This window comes from Thermobia domestica, chromosome 13, assembly GCF_964235325.1.
Source record: "Thermobia domestica chromosome 13, izTheDome1.hap1.1, whole genome shotgun sequence".
Classification (NCBI taxonomy): Eukaryota; Metazoa; Arthropoda; class Insecta; order Zygentoma; family Lepismatidae; genus Thermobia; species Thermobia domestica.
Genome location: NC_137466.1, coordinates 70,308,300 through 70,329,861, shown reverse-complemented (window position 1 = coordinate 70,329,861; position 21,562 = coordinate 70,308,300). Strand labels below are relative to the sequence as shown.

The following is a 21,562-nucleotide window of genomic DNA, read 5'->3' as shown; positions in this document are numbered from 1 at the left end:
AAGCTACTATGGCTGACTTTACAAATGAAAAAATTTTAAAGAAGATTTTTGAAATAAAATTTTGAATTCTTTTGAAGATCCCCTAAGCCACAAATATGAATGAAAATTGATTGGAAAGGACTAAATACGACCAGATATTACCTTATTTCCCAAAATAATGTTATATTTTAGCTAAATATACGAATAATTATTCAATGTAAATATATTACCATATATTTCCCTCTAAATATACTAAAATCATTAGTTCAAGGAACTTAACGCAAATTTTGCAGTCTACTTCAAATCAAGTCATTGATTAATTATATATATATTAAAAATAAAATTTTAATAAATATTAAATTCATATATACACTGGTTGCCCAAAACTTCCGGGCCATGATACATTATACGATGTATAAGGTAACAGTGTATTATTTATATTACTATAGTATATGACAAGCTTCAGTTTTCATTTATGTACATAATTATTGTTTTACAACACATATTCTGTATTTATAATAGAAAAATGGCAACCTTGGTCAAAAAGGGGTTTCCAGTACGGTTGTTTAGTTTAAAACAAATGATTAAAACTTGTTTGAAACAATTGATTTTGTTTAAAACAAATTTTGTATGCGTTTTAAACATTTTGTTTTAAACACGTGTATTTTTTAAGACTTGTTTTAAACATATGTTTACTTTCATTTTATTTTATTTTTGTAAAAAAAAATCTGCCAGAGAAAGGAAATTGTCAAAAAATTCTTCCCATTCAGAAGACTATTTTCTTCCCATGTGAATGATTTGATTTCTCGTGCTACAGCAGGTCAACGTGGTGATCTACAATTTATTTTCTCTCTTTTTTACTCTTATTTTTAACGTATATTGTATTGTTTAAATGCTTCTCAGTTAACTTGCGAGAAAATGTCGTAGTTGAAGGTTGGACTACTTGCAGAACTGATTTTAAAAAATAAATAAAATAATTATAATGGAAACCATTGTGTTGTATTCAGAAAACAAACAAAAGGTTATTTGCTAAATTGTGGTTCTGAAATTAAAACATCGCATGCATTCGTTGATATAGTACTAGAGAGAGGTGTACGGTACATGTTGGTTCTCAGTCTCCGTACAACTTGGAATCCTTTAACATGAGATTTACGGGAAGAAAAAAGGACATCATTTGAAGCAAATTTATTAAAGAAACTCAAACTCAATCAGACAAGAAAACGACCACACGAACTGGTTGCAAAACGTGTAAGAAAGATATACTTCGTTTAGTTCAAAGAATGAAGAATCATTATTAAAAAAAAATGCAATGCTGTTAAGAAGCTGGAAACCCGTTTATCAAAAATTGCTTCTGATGATTCTAACGTCAGTGATGTGGTTGAGATGCAACTGGAAACTTCAGGTAAGAATTAATTTTGTATCAACCATTTCTTGTTCATTATATTATGAAAATTTTATTTCGTCCCTCTTCCTCACTTCAGTTCTAAATTTTCTTAAAAACTTTACACCATGGCATAGCTTGTATGAAGGAACCAGGCAAGAAAGAGCAAGGTATGGAAGTCGCTCGCGTAACTAACCATTAAAGCGTGATACTTATTGTATCATCCGTCAGTGTGTGGGACAATTTGATCTCAATTTGTTCGTCTGTCTGTATGTATGCACCACGCTGCAGAGCGCAATTTTTGGTCTTTTAACATTAAATTTTGAGCGTAGAGGCACGAGACCTCGGAACTTACTGTATAGATTTTGACTCCGATCCAAATTATAGATACTTTGATAATGTAGCTACAAGACCATGTCACCTAATATAGCTTCCATCTGTTGTGACGCATTTCGTCTAACTTTTTTTCCATGCCTTGAATGTACTTTGATAAAATTCAAGTAGCTTTCTTTTACACAAGGGAGTTGTAACTGTCGAATGTTTTTTTTTCTCGCAAATGGGCTTTCAGACAACCAAACAGGAAGAAATCTGAAGGAGCCAAATCCGGACTATAGAAACGCTGAGGGATTACTTCCATTTCCATTTTCATGATTTTCTGTTGTGTCATCAAGGTTATGTAAGGCTTGACATTGTCATGATGGAATTTGATTACCTTACGTTGCAGTTGCGATATCTTGGTGGGGAGAGCACACCGTATCATATTCAGTGGCAAACAATAAAAATCCTTGTTAATTGTGGAGTCATGTTTTAATAAGTCTATGAAAATAATACCGCACTAATCCCAGAAAAAGGAGGCCATAATTTTCTGGCCAGATCTAGAAAGTCTAGATTTTTTTAACGTTGGCGTTTAGCGTGGTCCAATGTGTGTTCCCCATAAACTGGAGGCAACTTCCTATGCATTGATGTGGCTGATTCATCACCGGTTTTGAACAAAAATTCAATTATCGACTGTTATCGAATTCTGATGTCTACTTCAGTGTCTATTTTGGTTTACCTGTGAACAATAGGAAACGACAATTATTACTATTTTGAAGCCCAGGAATAAAAGTATGTTTACCTAAAATGTCATCATCATATTGCAACTAATAAAAAAATATTATACTAATCTGTGCAAAACATATTGAAAGCCCGTTGCAACAATATTACTGTAGTTGTCATGTATACTGTAGTACCTTCTATACAAATAAAAGAATACTCTCATTAGGTGATCATTATGTACTTATGGACAGATGGCTCTGTAGCCACTGTTTAATGTGAGACAGTGTCTTCGTAAAACAGTTCATGATGTCCTTAGCAGTGGATGGTGGTATACTTTTGTAAGCCATTTCTCATGGAGGCGAGATAGACTGATGAGGAAGATCTACACTCAGAGGATTGCTCTTGGATGAAGGCCTGTACACCAGTAACTGCACCAGATCCAAGCGCTGGTCGTGGTTGAAGCGCATGTTAACATTGGGCCCGTCCTTTATAACCTTTGTGTTTTTTAAGAACTCAAAGTACAAAAACTGGGAACTTAATTATGTCCTTAAGACGCCTCATCACGGCGAAATTAAAATATCGCTAATTTTACATTAAATATGTGATATCTTCAAATAAATAAAAGATAATCGAAAAGTGAAACAATAACTCGCTAGTCAATATTATTTTACATGAGATATCGTTATCACGACTCATTTATCTGTTTTCGGTTACCAGCCATTTAGAAAATCGGCATTTATTTTTGCGTTTCTAAATGGCTACAAACGGAAAGCTACTAGGTGACTCATGATAACGGTACCTCATGCAAAATAATATTATCTAGCGCGCTCTTGTTCCACATTTCGAATACCTTTTGTCTATTTGAAGGTATCACATAATTAGTATAAAATTAGCGGTATTTTAATTTCACAGTAATTAGGCCTGTTAATTATATAAAGTAATACAATTTATTTTCTCCTGTAGTTATTACTATAGTAATGCACAACATTGGTTGCTGAGAGTATATCTATAGATTCTCAACTATGCCTACCTTGAGTAAGAAGGAAGTGTTAATAAAATGTTTTTTTGAGTTTCATAGGAATCAAAATAAAATACCTGCATTCTGGAAATCACCTGGACCTCCATAATCCATTCCATAATGAACATTGTAGTTTGTCCCATAGTCTAAACCTTTATAATAATCAAAACCTGCAAGAAATTATTTTTATATATAATATGTTTTTACATTAAAATAAATAGTTGTTGCGGCCAAGCCTTCGGCCAGATATGCATACTATAGATTAAATTCGTGCTTTAATTATAAGTTCTAAATTTTAAGATTTAACAAATTCATTTACTTATCTATTTTGAGTTTTCCTCCTTTAGCATCCCAATCTTAATACCGTATGTTTAATCCAATTATTCAAATATTTTGTTATACTGAACAAGCGCAATTTATCAGTGTCAGACATACAAGAGATAGCACACGCAGCGATATGTATTAACGTGATTGTTTACTATCAAAAATTATCGAGATAAAGCAGCTTGCCTTTTATTGAAAGGAACGAAAGGAATCATAGTGCTCCATGTCTTTCTACAACCAATATTACAAATCTCTTAAAGCAGAGTTGTATAACATTCCAGGATATACCATAACACACAGAATGACATGTTTCGCTTATTTAATCAAGATAATGTACAAGAATGTTTCCCAGAATAATGTTGATTACACAATTAAAATCAAATAATGGATAAATTCTTTGGGTTCCAATCTATTAAGTTTGATTCAAAAACTCTTGTAGAACGACGAGAGTTAAAACGAATTAATGTGTATACAATAAGAATTGTTAAAACACAAGAAGAATCGTTTCGACCCTATTTTGAACAGTAATACGTGTTCGTTTTGAAAGTTTTCAATATGTTAGTAAACCACGTGATAGTTTATTATTTTAGAAACTTTACTGGTTTTTGTTCATCTATACATAATCTTGTGCACAAGTTCGTTTGGTAGATAATTTGAAGTTTACCTAGAAGCATCAAAGTAAGCATTTTGGCCGTCATATTGCGAAAGATTTTACATGGTATAGGGACGTTTTTTTTTAAAACTTAATGTTTTTTTTTTTTAATTATTCGATTGACTTACACTATCTTACAATCTATGGAAAATGAATACCGCGTGTTGCTGCGTGATGTGTATGAGGAATAAATTTGGCGAATCGTGAATGCTGGGAGATTACCTAAGCTATGTTAAAAGAAGTGTAGGCAACAATGTATGTTGAGGAAGGAAGAGATAGAAGTGACACTAAAGTGAATGGTAGTTACCTATGTATATTAATTTTAAATAAAATAATAAAATTAATTGCAAAAATTTTCAACTTTTCTGTTCGTAATGAAGAATTCAGTGATACTAATAGAGTAGATGTAGAGTACATAGAAACAAATTGAGACCATTCAATTTAAGTTATGCTTCATCTGATTACTGTATGTTTAAACAAAGAAAAGGAACATTCTAGACATTACTTCACATGGCACACTGTATTTAGGTTAAAAAAAAAGAAAAGGTACTTAAAGCTGAGAACTTTAGTTTTACCTATTCAGTATTAAAGCGAATTATATTTTTAGCAAAGACAATAGTAGACAATTTACGACACCCGTTGTACAATAAATTTTCCTGGATATGATCATGAACATGATTTTCCAGAACATATGTATACATAAAATATATAAAATGAGTTAAACACTTTCTGTTATGAATCTGATGTCTTACCATCAGAATGTTACATATCGGAGAAATATTATTTGGCATTTGGAAGTGGATATCAGCGTATCGTTCCACAATAATAATAATAATAATAATAATAATAATAATAATAATAATAATAATAATAATAATAATAATAATAATAATAATAATAATAATAATAATAATAAGAAGAAGAAGAAGAAGAAGAAGAAGAAGAAGAATAGGAATAAGAATAAGAATAAGAATAAGAATAAGAATAAGGATAAGGATAAGAATAAGAATAAGAATAAGAATAAGAATAAGAATAAGAATAAGAATAATGACACACAATTACGTTCTACATCCAATACTATTTTCTCAGTATCTTCCTTCATTCCGGTTCCTTTATTTCATGTTCTTCATGAACTCCAAACCACTCTTAATCTATAGAAGAAATGATCTGTTCGCTCTATTCCTACCTTATAGGTATAGTAGTCCCACTAACTTTCAGAGAAAGTGAACTAGAAACTACCTTCGGATAGAACACCATATATAAAAAAAAAGTCTGTGTGAAATGCAATAATTTTGTCCTATCAGCCTGACACCAGCACAGTTAATTTCTTTTTAAAAAGCAAGAAATGAAACACTAAAATCTATTCTAATGAATGTAAATGTAGAAATTATTATTACTATTATTATTATTATTATTATTATTATTATTATTATTATTTGGTCTAGGAATTAATCCGTGCGGTTGGTACGCACACATTGAAGCTGTAGTACAAACACAAAATACATAAATACCTTAAGAAAAATATTGTCCATCGCCAGCCACCACTTTCGCCCATCTGTCAGGCAATGTACGGATTCCGTGGCGAAAGAAGTCCTCATCCTTGGAAGCGATTCAGTCAGAAACCCATGTTTCGATATCTTCTGAAGAAGTAAACCGCTGTCCAATCAAATCGTTGTTCATGCAATCGAACAAGTAGTAGTCCGAAGGAGCAACGTCTGGTGAATACGGCGGATGGGGTAAAACTTCCCATCCGACATTTTCTAAATAGGTTTTGACAGGTTTTGCGACATGTGGGCGAGCGTTATCATGTTGAACAATAAGTTTATCATGTCTGTTCTCCCATTCTGGTCGTGTTCTGGCCAGAGCTTGCTTCAAACGCATTAATTGTCGTCGATAACGTTCTCCATTCATAGTTTCACCCGGTTGCAGCAGCTCATAGTACACCACACCTTTCATATCCCACCATATGCACAGCATAACCTTTGCACAGTGAATATCTCGTTTTGGTTGTGATGGACCTGGTTCACCTGGTTTCACCCAGGCCTTTTTTCGTTTAAGGTTCTCGTAATGGATCCACTTCTCATCACCCGTAATAATTCGATGCAGAAACCCCTTTCTGCTCTGTCGTTGAAGCAGCAATTCGCAAATGGTTTTTCGTCTTTCAACGTCTCTGTCTTTCAATTCATGTGGAACCCAATGTGACATCTTTTGAATCATTCCCATGACTTTCAAGCGTTTGGAGACTGTTGTTTGATCAACGCCTAATGCTGCTGCAAGTTGTTCCTGCGTTTGACACGAATCCTGCTCGAGCAATGCTGTCAATTCTTCGTCTTGAAATTTTTTTGGCTGTCCAGCTCGCTCTTGGTCTGCCAAGCCGAAATCACCACTTCTAAACCGTGCAAACCACTTCTGACACGTTCGCTCAGCTAGAGCATGGTCACCATACACTTCCACCAAAATACGATGACTTTCAGTCGCACTTTTCTGCATGTTAAAGTAATGCAGCAGGACACCCCGCAAAAACACTTTATCAGGCACAAATTGCGCCATGTTCACTTAACTACAAACTGGTGTTGTTGACGCTTTAATCCACTGCCCTATACTACGAACGATACGCGATGACAGGGGTTTGCAACATACGTGTGGATACACGGAACTGTGGGACGCTCCGTTCGTTGCGCCATCTCTTGTCCACCCGCAGGAATTAATTCCTAGACCAAATATTATTATTATTATTTTTATTATTATTAAGATATATGTATTTAATATATAAGGAGAATACGTACTACGAAAAATCCAACAAATAGCACTATTAAACTAACATTAAACTAGAAAAGTTAGTTGATCAATTGTTTGTTTATGAAGCGATTTCAGTGATAATTTATCCATGTTGTCGAACTAGACGAGCTCCTTTGTACCTAAGAGGTTAGAGTACACGTCTTTGGCGTGGGAGATCAGGGTTTGATTACCGGCGGGAATTCGTATGGTTCGGATTTGGTAGGTCCAGTCTCATACAGCCTCGCTAAGAGATGATCAACTCAAAATCAACTCATTATCGAAATAGACATTGGAATAAATAACGTTCTCTAAAGTTCCATTTTTAACATTATTGTCTTGTTATATATTTTGTGTCTAGCTTTAATTATAGGTTATATACAGATATATACAGATAAGGGAGAATAAAATATTTGAGCTTTATGAAAGCTTAAATTCATCTAAAGATCTTAAGTCAACTTTTACCTTGATATTTTAATGTTCAGCATATATTGGACATATCGTGACACCTCCGTGCTGATTTCGCCATTAAACCTTAACCAATCAATTAATCAGGTAAGCTGAGTCACTACATTACCTTGATAAGAGTAGTATAGATTATAGCCACCCATAACTGCACCTCCTCCAGAACCTGCTCCTGCTCCTGCACCTGCACCTGCCCCAGCTCCAGCCCCTGATCCAGCTCCAGCTCCAGCTCCAGCCCCTGCCCCTGCTCCTGGTCCTATTCCACCTCCAAAACTCGCTCCTGCTCCTGCGCCAGCACCAGCTCCGGCTCCAGCACCTGCTCCTGAATTAGCTTCTGCTCCAGCACCTGCTCCTGCTCCAGCTCCAGCTCCGGCTCCAGCCCCGGCTCCAGGCCCAATTGAAGCAAAATATCTTCCAAAATATTCTGGAAATATAATAGGATTATTGTCTGGAAGAAAAGATTTATACATTGTTAGATAAAGTATGTTTGTAGATACTTTTATACAGCAGAACGTTAGCAGATGGATACTTGTTGGCTTTAATGTTACCAGAAACACTAGTCAAATATATTTACTTGTTTATTATACCACAATGTAGGCCACAAGTACTTTGACACTAGCAACTATTCAGTCCTCAACTGACTAGAGTAGCAGTAGCTGGTTGACATAAACAATACGTTATGGTGTGGTTCCGACAGTACGTAGCAGTGATGTGCCGTAAACTATAATTTTACGTCTACGCGATTGTCTACTGTAATCTATACGTAATCTACATGACACCTTTTCCTGTGTAGACTATGTAGACAACCACTATCAAATGTAAGGAACAATTTCGTTGCTCGTTTGTTCATATTTCCTCATTCAGTTGTTTTGCTTCGGTGCAGCGAAAGATTAGGGAAACGACTAACATATAAACAGTAGAGGGAATTATCTAATCTGTATGTTTACTCTACTCTGCACATACCACTTCCTTAGATTTTCCACTTCGAGCACTGCTTTTATAATGAAATTTACAAAACTAATTCTCACTTGTAGGCTTTCAGTCTTGAATCTGTTGTATTTGCCAATTTTTTATTGCATATTTTACAAAATGCATAATATTTGTTATTTTCCTTCATCAAGACGAAACTAAGTATTCGAAAGTTACTATTCGCATTTTATTTTGTACGCAATTTCGCAAGGTAATGACAAAATAAAGCTCCTTTATTGTCCATGATGCCATATTAAATTACGTGTTGTTGACATATTCTACATAGTCTACGTTGTTTACATTGTCTACGCATAGTTGACACGTAAACGTAAACTATCGTTTTTTACGCGTAGACGCACATCTCTGGTACGTAGATCCTAAATTATAGATGGTTCGTGAATAATATGTTTTAAGAAGTTCTCGTTAGGATTTGTATCTGCTTATATTTACATGTACAATGAAGTAAATTAGCAATACCGTTACTTGACTTTTTATACGAGATAACACTGAATAGCCAGCGAGTTTACTGGATCTTAGCCCGATTTTTCTTCCTAGGAGATAAAGAAAGATAACGTTATTAAAAAGAATCTAGAGGATTTTAAAAAGCCGTATTACTTCTGAAATTGATATATCATCATCCACCAATATCTGTAATGAACAAGTAATACGTTCTTCTGTGTTTAAAAGATGTAAATCGAAAAGAACTACATTGAAAATGGTAAAAGAACGCCATGAAACTTGATTTAGGCAATACAACTTACAAATCGTAGATGAGTCTGTACTAAATTTATACAAGTATTTCTAGAAATGAATGTATGGTTAACATAGTTGTGAATCAACTTGTTCAATTGTTTTGGGCAATATTTGGCTTTTCTTACTATTTTGTGTAGTTTGTGCAATGGATATTAATCGATATCCTTATCGAGGTTTTGTTATTAATAATATATTAAATTATAACTTGAATATGTTTATGAAACTTCCATCGGTACAGCTGTATTAACGTATCTGTTATGCAACGATTATATATATATGTTGTCTAGGACAAAAGTCTGATACATAACGTATTGATTTCTTCGGTAGCCAAACCTACACATCTGTGCAATTAAAAAGTGAACAGATAGACATTTAGGCTGTTAAAATATAAGTAGTGTGGAATTTGCATCAGATGTAAGTTTGATTCGCTAACGCAGAAATAGCCATTGAGAATGCTCCAAGAGCATTGCCAGAACGAACTTGGAAAGAATGGAAAGATGGAGCGGGAAGGATAACTGTGATTGTTCTTACATGTAAAAGTAAATGGTTTTATCCGCATCTTCTTCTGTTTCTCGCAAAAATTCTCTCTATTACTTACGGTTCCGGAGACATGGCTCCTTAAATCTCCCAAAATTCGAACTTTTTGGTCAATATCTGGGGAACGGTGGCCAGTTGGCCTCTAGCCATTTGTCCAGTAGCCACCAGCTACTATTTGGTACTAAAATGTTCACCATCCTTTTAGGTATTGATCAACACCAATATGATCTCGCTATGACTTACGGTTCCCGAGATATGGCTTCTTAAATCTACCGAAATCGGAACTATTTTTTGGCCAATATGTCGGGAACGGTAAGTCATAGAGAGATGATGTTGGTGTTGACCAATACCTAAGAGGATGGTAAATATTTTGGTACCAATATTAACTGGTGGCCAGTGGCCAATTGGACATTGGCCACTGGTTATTACTTGGTACCAAAATGTTTACCATACTCTTAGGTATTGAACGACACCAATATGATCTCTATCTATAACTTACGGTCCCCGAGATACGGCTCCTTAAATCTCCGAAAATCAGCCATTCTTTGGCCAATATCTCAGAAACGGTAAGAGTGACGCGAAAAATTCCATCACTTTGTCGGATAGTTTTTGATGCTCTACCGAATGGAGGGCTCAAAATTGAAATAATTGCAAATAACAGACAGACAGACACACAGACAGAGAATTCAGTAACGATCTTTTAAGTTCGTTGATAAATATTAAGAAAAATATAAGCAATTAATTAAGCAAGTAATAGTTTAATTCTTTTAAGTAATTATCTATGTAAGTTTTGTAATTGCTAAAGTTAGTATTAATAAACTGAGAGCTTATATATATCGTCTTAGTTAGTAACACTGAACTATTGTGAAACTTTTTTTAAAAAAATATATCATATTATGGTTCATGTTGAGTTGAAGCTCATAGTCCATACTACCTGGATTCATTCCTATTATTCTCTTAAATAACAACGAAATTAGGAGCCAACCAAATGAAAACAAAAATAACTTATCAAAACATTGATAAATATATTCAAAAACATTTATTTTCATGTACGAGATGGACCCAGAAACACGAGTGTGAACTTAGCAGGACCACTTTTGAAAATTATAAATGTTTGCACACCATACGTTTGTACTGCGTTTGTACCGGTTTGTACCGTAAAAATTTTCGTTTGTACCGGCCTCAAATTCGAAAAAATCGAAAAATAAAGTGGTCCTGCTAAGTTCATGTGAACTTAGCAGGACCAGAATACAAATTTCTGCAATTCTTAAGATTTCTCTGTTTGAATCGTTTGTTCTACGTTTGTACCGGATTGTACCGTAAAAATTTTCGTTTGTACCGGTCCCAAATTCGAAAAAATCGAAAAATAAAGTGGTCCTGCTAAGTTCACGTGAACATAGCAGGACCAGAATACAAATTTCTGCAATTCTTAAGATTTCTCTGTTTGAATCGTTTGTTCTACGTTTGTACCGGATTGTACCGTAAAAATTTTCGTTTGTACCGGTCTCAAATTCGAAAAAATCGAAAAATAAAGTGGTCCTGCTAAGTTCACGTGAACTTAGCAGGACCACTGATAAATTTCTACAAATTTGATGATTTTTCTGTACGATTCGTTTGTACTGCGTTTGTACCGGATTGTACCGTAAAAATTTTCGTTTGTACCGGTCTCAAATTCGAAAAAATCGAAAAATAAAGTGGTCCTGCTAAGTTCACATGAACTTAGCAGGACCAGAATACAAATTTCTGCAATTCTTAAGATTTCTCTGTTTGAATCGTTTGTTCTACGTTTGTACCGGATTGTACCGTAAAAATTTTCGTTTGTACCGGTCCCAAATTCGAAAAAATCGAAAAATAAAGTGGTCCTGCTAAGTTCACGTGAACATAGCAGGACCAGAATACAAATTTCTGCAATTCTTAAGATTTCTCTGTTTGAATCGTTTGTTCTACGTTTGTACCGGATTGTACCGTAAAAATTTTCGTTTGTACCGGTCTCAAATTCGAAAAAATCGAAAAATAAAGTGGTCCTGCTAAGTTCACGTGAACTTAGCAGGACCACTGATAAATTTCTACAAATTTGATGATTTTTCTGTACGATTCGTTTGTACTGCGTTTGTACCGGATTGTACCGTAAAAATTTTCGTTTGTACCGGTCTCAAATTCGAAAAAATTGAAAAATAAAGTGGTGAACTTAGCAGGACCACTGATAAATTTCTACAAATTTGATGATTTTTCTATACGATTCGATTGTACTGCGTTTGTACCGGATTGTACCGTAAAAATTTTCGTTTGTACCGGTCTCAAATTCGAAGAAATCGAAAAATAAAGTAATCCTGGTAAGATTAGGTTGAGCATTAAATGAGACAGAAACACGGTCAGTGATACTTCTACAGCCCAAAGCCAACAAAACACTGGTCTTGTAAGATCTTGAGGTTAAAATCTACTAAAAGAAGAATTGAGCTAGTATCAAACGTTTTAGTTTCAGTAAAACTATTGTTCATTGTGAATAGGATACTAAACGAACGAAATTTTTATTGTATAATATAAATTTGTGATTCCAAATATAAAAAAAAGAAAGTAGAGTATTTTTTTGAGTTAAACTGGCAGATAATTGCAAGTAGCCGAGAACGTAATGGGTCGCCCAATTTGAAATTTTGGTAGGAACTTTTGGATCAAAAATTGCCCAATCCGCTTCTTGTAGCCCAATCTGCCTACACTGCTGAGAAGGCGCACGAATCATTGAAACCACCTTTCCAAAAAAAGCAATTGATTGGACCACGAAGATCGAGAAGCAAGAGGCGATTCGCGAATTAGCAACATTCAGTTAGAAAAATTTAAGGTATAGGTTGGAGGGACCAGTATAAAGAAAAAAGCTCCAATCTATACTTAATATTGATACTGACTGTACAAGATTTATATGCTACAAATATTGTCAATCCCAAACTACCGTGTCTTTCTCAAAACCCGTACTCCTAAAGAAACCTGACTGCCAAAGACCATAACCCTAGAAGAACCACGTCTCCTTAGAAACTACGACTCCTGAAAATACACGAATCACGAAGAAACACGACTCATAAAGAACAGTCGATCATTCCTAGTCAGAGACGACAAACTCACTCATCCAAAAATGTAGTCAAAAGATCCGGCTGAATCGCGAGCGACACATTATTAATTAATCTTTAAATTCGTACCATAGTTTGACACCTAGCGTTTTAGCAACAGATAATGCAATAGAATAGAATGAAAATTGTTTCAAAAACTATTACACGAATGTCTCATTTTGTCTTAGCAGAACACTTTCCTTTCCGAGTTTTTGAATTTCACGCCGATACAAACGAAACTTTTTACGGTACAATCCGGTACAAACGCACTAGAAACGATTTGTTAAGAAAAAATCCTCATATTTCTAAAAATTTGTATTCTTGTCCTGATACGTTCACGTGAACGTAGCAGGACCACATTGTTTTTCGATTTTTTCGAATTTCAGATCGGAACAAATGAAAATTTCTAAGGTACAATCCGGTACAAATTCAGTACCAACGATTTGTTAAGGAAAATCTTCAAATTCGTATAAATTTATCAGTGTTCACGTGAATTTAGAACGACCATTAATTTTTCGATTTTGTCGAATTTGAGACCGGTACAAACGAAAAGTTTTACGGTACAATCCGGTACAAACGCAGTACAAACGAATCGTACAGAAAAATCATCAAATTTGTAGAAATTTATCAGTGGTCCTGCTAAGTTCACGTGAACTTAGCAGGACCGCTTTATTTTTCAATTTTTTCGAATTTGGGACCGGTACAAACGAAACTTTTTACGGTACAATCCGGTACAAACGCAGTACAAACGAATCGTACAGAAAAAATCATCAAATTTGTAGAAATTTATCAGTGGTCCTGCTAAGTTCACGTGAACTTAGCAGGACCACTTTGTGTTTCGATTTTTTCGAATTTGAGACCGGTACAAACGAAAAATTTTACGGTACAATCCGGTACAAACGCAGTACAAACGAATCGTACAGAAAAATCATCAAATTTGTAGAAATTTATCAGTGGTCCTGCTAAGTTCACATGAACTTAGCAGGACCACTTTATTTTTCGATTTTTTCGAATTTGAGACCGGTACAAACGAAAATCTTTACGGTACAATCCGGTACAAACGTAGAACAAACGATTCAAACAGAGAAATCTTAAGAATTGCAGAAATTTGTATTCTGGTCCTGGTAAGTTCACGTGAACTTAGCAGGACCACTTTGTCTTTCGATTTTTTCGAATTTGAGACCTGTACAAACGAAAATGTTTACGGTACAATCCGGTACAAACGCAGTACAAACGAAACGTACAGAAAAATCATCAAATTTGTAGAAATTTATCAGTGGTCCTGCTAAGTTCACGTGAACTTAGCAGGACCACTTTTTTTGCGATTTTTTCGAATTTGGGACCGGTACAAACGAAAAATTTTTACGGTACAATCCCGTACAAACGCACTAGAAACGATTTGTTAAGAAAAAATCCTCATATTTCTAAAAATTTGTATTCTTGTCCTGATACGTTCACGTGAACGTAGCAGGACCACATTGTTTTTCGATTTTTTCGAATTTCAGATCGGAACAAATGAAAATTTCTAAGGTACAATCCGGTACAAACTCAGTACCAACGATTTGTTAAGGAAAATCTTCAAATTCGTATAAATTTATCAGTGTTCACGTGAATTTAGAACGACCATTAATTTTTCGATTTTGTCGAATTTGAGACCGGTACAAAGGAAAAGTTTTACGGTGCAAACCGGTACAAACGCAGTACAAACGAATCGTACAGAAAAATCATCAAATTTGTAGAAATTTATCAGTGGTCCTGCTTAGCAGGACCACTTTATTTTTCGATTTTTTCGAATTTGGGACCGGTACAAACGAAAATTTTTACGGTACAGTCCGGTACAAACGTAGAACAAACGATTCAAACAGACAAATCTTAAGATTTGCAGAAATGTGTATTCTGGTCCTGCTAAGTTCACGTGAACTTAGCAGGACCACTTTATTTTTCGATTTTTTTCGAATTTGAGGCCGGTACAAACGAAAATTTTTACGGTACAATCCGATACAAACGTAGTACAAACGAATCGTACAGAAAAATCATCAAATTTGTAGAAATTTATCAGTGGTCCTGCTCAGCAGGACCACTTTGTTTTTCGATTTTTTCGAATTTGGGACCGGTACAAACGAAAATTTTTACGGTACAGTCCAATACAAACGTAGAACAAACGATTCAAACAGGCAAATCTTAAGATTTGCAGAAATGTGTATTCTGGTCCTGCTAAGTTCACGTGAACTTAGCAGGACCACTTTATTTTTCGATTTTTTTCGAATTTGAGGCTGGTACAAACGAAAATTTTTACGGTACAATCCGGTACAAACGCAGTACAAACGAAACGTACAGAAAAATCATCAAATTTGTAGAAATTTATCAGTGGTCCTGTTAAGTTCACGTGAACAAATGAAAATTTCTAAGGTACAATCCGGTACAAACTCAGTACCAACGATTTTTTAAGGAAAATCTTCAAATTCGTATAAATTTATCAGTGTTCACGTGAATTTAGAACGACCATTAATTTTTCGATTTTGTCGAATTTGAGACCGGTACAAACGAAAAGTTTTATTTTACAATCCGGTACAAACGCAGTACAAACGAATCGTACAGAAAAATCATCAAATTTGTAGAAATTTATCAGTGGTCCTGCTTAGCAGGACCACTTTATTTTTCGATTTTTTCGAATTTGGGACCGGTACAAACGAAAATTTTTACGGTACAGTCCGGTACAAACGTAGAACAAACGATTCAAACAAACAAATCTTAAGATTTGCAGAAATGTGTATTCTGGTCCTGCTATGTTCACGTGAACTTAGCAGGACCACCGTATTTTTCGATTTTTTCGAATTTCGGACCGGTACAAACGAAAATTTTTACGCTACAGTCCGGTACAAACGTAGAACAAACGATTCAAACAGACAAATCATCAAATTTGCAGAAATGTGTATTCTGGTCCTGCTATGTTCACGTGAACTTAGCAGGACCACTTTATTTTTCGATTTTTTCGAATTTGGGACCGGTACAAACGAAAATTTTTACGGTACAATCCGGTACAAACGCAGTACAAACGAATCGTACAGAAAAAATCATCAAATTTGTAGAAATTTATCAGTGGTCCTGCTAAGTTCACGTGAACTTAGCAGGACCACTTTGTGTTTCGATTTTTTCGAATTTGAGACCGGTACAAACGAAAAATTTTACGGTACAATCCGGTACAAACGCAGTACAAACGAATCGTACAGAAAAATCATCAAATTTGTAGAAATTTATCAGTGGTCCTGCTAAGTTCACATGAACTTAGCAGGACCACTTTATTTTTCGATTCTTTCGAATTTGAGACCGGTACAAACGAAAATTTTTACGGTACAATCCGGTACAAACGTAGAACAAACGATTAAACAGAGAAATCTTAAGAATTGCAGAAATTTGTATTCTGGTCCTGGTAAGTTCACGTGAACTTAGCAGGACCACTTTATTTTTCGATTTTTTCGAATTTGGGACCGGTACAAACGAAGATTTTTACGGTACAATCCGGTACAAACGCAGTACAAACGAATCGTACAGAAAAATCATCAAATTTGTAGAAATTTATCAGTGGTCCTGCTAAGTTCACGTGAACTTAGCAGGACCACTTTGTCTTTCGATTTTTTCGAATTTGAGACCGGTACAAACGAAAAATTTTACGGTACAATCCGGTACAAACGCAGTACAAACGAATCGTACAGAAAAATCATCAAATTTGTAGAAATTTATCAGTGGTCCTGCTAAGTTCACGTGAACTTAGCAGGACCACTTTATTTTTCGATTTTTTCGAATTTGGGACCGGTACAAACGAAAATTTTTACGGTACAATCCGATACAAACGTAGAACAAACGATTCAAACAGAGAAATTTTAAGAATTGCAGAAATTTGTATTCTGGTTCTGCTAAGTTCACGTGAACTTAGCAGGACCACTTTATTTTTCGATTTTTTCGAATTTGAGGCCGGTACAAACGAAAATTTTTACGGTACAATCCGGTACAAACGCAGTACAAACGAATAGTACAGAAAAATCATCAAATTTGTAGAAATTTATTAGTGGTCCTGCTAAGTTCACGTGAACTTAGCAGGACCACTTTATTTTTCGATTTTTTCGAATTTGAGACCGGTACAAACGAAAATTTTTACGGTACAAACCGGTACAAACGCAGTACAAACGTATGGTGTGCAAACCTTTATAATTTTCAAAACTGGTCCTGCTAAGTTCACACTCGTCCCAGAAACAATACACCACTGAACTGATAACTTCTTGATAACTTTGAAAAGATTCATCACCATTTTCAACACAAGTCAAAAACAATATTGGTCGACGAACGTTGAAAAGTCTCGGAAGACTTGACGCTCGGAAGAAGTTTTGAAAATCGAGAACCAGCTTGGCTATTGAACAAACTTTCAGTGAAGTTTCTAAATAGGTATATACATTATGAAGTATATTCCCAACTTTAATTAATAGATGTAACGTATAATTCAATTAATTTCACATGAATTTAACATCGTTTTAATATAAATTTCAATGCAATATAATATATACTGACTATACAGTACTATGCATAACACTATATACTTCCACCCTTGTAAAGTAATTAAAGAAAAATAATTTGTTCGTATTAATTAACTTAAGTTGATCAGCTACGGCACAAATGATGTTAGTTGTCAAATGTTAAAGAAATGTTCACTTACTTCCATTTAAAAAATTTAATGCATGTCTGAGATTGGGAAAACCACCTGAAACAACATTAGATTTCTATTAATTGTAAATTTTTCAATATTAATTTTATTACGCAGTAGAACAAAATGTAATTAACTTATGAACTTTACCAGAGTCACCTAATCAGAAAGAGATTTCTTTCTTTTAACTTTATCGTTTCACACTTATTCCCTGGTGACTAATAGAAATTGATTTCGTAGCGAATCAAACCTTGAATAGCTGAGCTTATAACGAAATACTTTAGTTTGTATAATATTTACCTGTACCGTGGGCAAAAAGTGCTCATAAATATGTAATATACTTAGTAGAATGTTCATTTTAAATTAACAGAAAAAGAAGAATGTTTTTAATATATGTAAGAGATTATTATGGGATAGTTGTGGCTATGTACATGTTATGTGTTGACCTAGTCAAGTGAATTTATGTATTTTACGGTCTTAAAAGGAATATTTAAGACATATCAAGCAATAAAGGTGAGACTAATAATCTTTGAATATCTGAGTTGATTTTTGCATAAAGAAAAGTAATTATCGCTTCGTAACTTATATTTTACAAGACGAACCAGGTTGACGACGCTTTTCTATAGAGTCGTTATAAAAATTTGGTTTACCAAACCCGGGACTTTTGAAAATTCAGTTCCCGAAGAAGGAAAGTAGGGCTGAATTTACTTGGATATTACCATTTATGAATACGAACTTAACCGTATTACGAAGCGGTAAGGTCATCAAAAGAAAAATGGATAGTGAAATAGTGCAACAGGAATCTAATACCAGTAATCCAGGTGAAATTAGTGCAACACCAAGTTTGTCATCTGAGGATCGACTTTTGTTAGCTGTGCAGCGACAAATTATGCAAATGACGACTGAGATAAAACAAACCATAGAACAGAAGTTCAACGAATATAACCAGATCATGGAACAGAAGTTCTATGAAGCTAACCAGGCCATGGAACAGAAGATAGAATTGAAATTCAACGAAGCTAACAAGACCATGGAACAGAAGTTAAACGAATCTAACCAGACCATGGAACAGAAGTTAAACGAATCTAACCAGACCATGGAAAAGAAGATAGAACTGAAATTTAACGAAGTTAGCCAGACTATGGAACAGAAGATAGAACTGAAATTCAACGAAGCTAGCAAGCAGTATGAAGGATTTAAAGCGGCATTGATCGCGAATTACGAAAATGACTTTTTGCTGGCAAACAGAGATGCCACTCTTAGAAATCAACATTTCAATCCTCGATTGCACAAATCTATTGTAGAGTTTGTTGTAAATGTCTATAATGAATTAAAGGTTGTTAATCCCTTGCAATCGGAATCAAGAATAATTGCATCGATTCGCAATTTGCTTCCATTTAAATTACAGCAGATCTTATTTTCCACACAGTGTATGAGTTTCAGTCATTTATTAATGCTTGTACAATGCTACGAAACTCAATATCATGCTATGAATCTAACACAATCAGGAATGGGTAAAAATAAGAATAATTCAGATCATTTTGTACCTGTTCGGAATTTGAATATCCGAAGTATGAATAATACTGAATCGAACCTAAGACGAGTATACTCTAGCAATCAAAATGAACAAAATAGACAAGGCTATGTAGGGAATCCGCCTAACCTAATCAACCGAAGTAGACACAAAAATAATAGAAATACATGTCGAAATCCTAGAGATGCTACCAATCCTATGTATAGACACAATCATTGTTCACGAGATGGTACTTCGTATCCAAATTCAAATCACGATGAAAGACATGTACAACCTAATGTAGAACCTAACCATGATTGTGCGGTACAATGCACTTTATTAGATTCATATGCCAGTGCGAATGTAACATGATTACCGTTAACGAAATTAGGTTAAACCCATGTTGGTTATAGATTCTTGTGAATTTTCGTTTTAAAGTTTGTGTTAATATTAATAATGAAAACGATGGTTATAAATATTTGAAATGCATCTAGTTAAAGAGTTAGTAACACCCAACATTCGTGATCAAATAAATAAGAATGAAAAATAACAATAATAATGAAAAATGTGTTTATTTAATAACAAAAAGGTGTCTTTTGTTTCTGTAAAATAAATTTATTTACTTCCATTTGATTATTCAAACGTAGGTTATGTTTAATTTTTATTCTTTCTTATTAATGTGAAGAATCATAATTCAATTTATAATTAGTTAAAGGCAAAAATTATTTTATATCAGATTGATTTGTGTTTAATTATCAAAGATTATGTTAAGAATAAGATCCATTCTATAAAATCAATTATTCAATGACTACCTTGAGTGAAATTCTTCTTTATTTTGGATATCTTAGTGCTACTATGTATACATTACAATTGCAACATCTAACTTATTTGTTATACCATGCGCCCGAAAAGAACAAATATTATTTGTCACATCATCGTTTGTAATAATGATCGAAACTAGTAATCTTGATAATTTGTGTTTCACCCTCGTTAATTATATTTCTAAGCGACGATGTTTTTAATGATAAAGAATAAATAATAAGGTAATAAAAGAGAAATATTAATGAAATCAAAGATTTATTGTAAATGTATTTATGTGAATGATAATAACTAATATTTTATATATATATGAGGGTTAACCAAAAAAAGTAATGAAGATATATACGAGGTGTGATCAAAATATAAAGAACATATGTAATGTACGAACATTAATCTAATCAGACCAGTGGTTCTTGAATATAAAAGCCAAGCCCACTCATGACTTTTATATTCAGTCCCTTTTTCGGGCGACATTTTCTATAACGAAATACTTTAGTTTGTATAATATTTACCTGTACCGTGGGCAAAAAGTGCTCATAAATATGTAATATACTTAGTAGAATGTTCATTTTAAATTAACAGAAAAAGAAGAATGTTTTTAATATATGTAAGAGATTATTATGGGATAGTTGTGGCTATGTACATGTTATGTGTTGACCTAGTCAAGTGAATTTATGTATTTTACGGTCTTAAAAGGAATATTTAAGACATATCAAGCAATAAAGGTGAGACTAATAATCTTTGAATATCTGAGTTGATTTTTGCATAAAGAAAAGTAATTATCGCTTCGTAACTTATATTTTACAAGACGAACCAGGTTGACGACGCTTTTCTATAGAGTCGTTATAAGCTACTCGTCGAAATCTCTCAAAATTTTTGCTGTCAAAGGAAAATCTAATTTCAATATCCTTTCTTGTTTTATTTTATGCGGTAATGAGCATTTTCCTTTTTCAAAACTGCTAAATAACGAAAATGTGTTGAGCACAGCATAAACGCTATGGTATATAACTAAACTGCAATGCGCAATGAATATCAAGTAAAAAATAAGAGTTATTCGAATATTAATTAAAAAAATCAATTAGATCAGAAGAGATCTAATTAGTAACGGAATGTTACTCTTTTGCGTCTGTGGTAACCATTTAGTAATTCTGGAATAAAAGACAATTTTACAAAAGAAAGAGATATGAGTGTATCTATGAAAACAGGTTTAAGGTTTGGGGCGGTTCTGATGCGAACAGTTACTTAACGCAGTTTGGTCCCATTAGCTTCTCTGAAATTGAAGCTGATATTCAACAACGTCCGGTCCATCCCGGCCCTGCTTGAACTGTCCAAAACCTGTCACTTAACTGTTCATCACTGATTATCAACTATCCTAATCTGATTCTTTCTCTAAGTTACAAGGAGTTTTTATTTCATTGGGTTGAGCGGTGGACTTTCTGGTTGAAGTTCACCACACGTGGAGAGGGATTTAGTCTCCGGTCATCTAACCTATGAAAGTTGAGATCTTTCACATCTTCTAACGGTGGATGGTGCTATGTTCTCAAA

At 34.1% G+C, this 21,562-nt stretch overlaps 1 protein-coding gene across 1 annotated transcript in view; it reads right to left on the bottom strand.

Moving 5' to 3' along the window:
* LOC145668220 (uncharacterized) overlaps positions 1-21,562 on the bottom strand; it is a 112,618-nt gene that overhangs the window by 61,504 nt on the left and 29,552 nt on the right. Inside the window, exons 7-9 of the mRNA XM_081735872.1 lie at positions 17,698-17,742; positions 7,745-8,056; positions 3,494-3,586 (exon numbers count right to left, since the gene is read on the bottom strand). Of these exons, the coding sequence (XP_081591998.1) occupies positions 3,494-3,586; positions 7,745-8,056; positions 17,698-17,742 (450 nt within the window). The remainder of the gene's footprint in view (positions 1-3,493; positions 3,587-7,744; positions 8,057-17,697; positions 17,743-21,562) is intronic.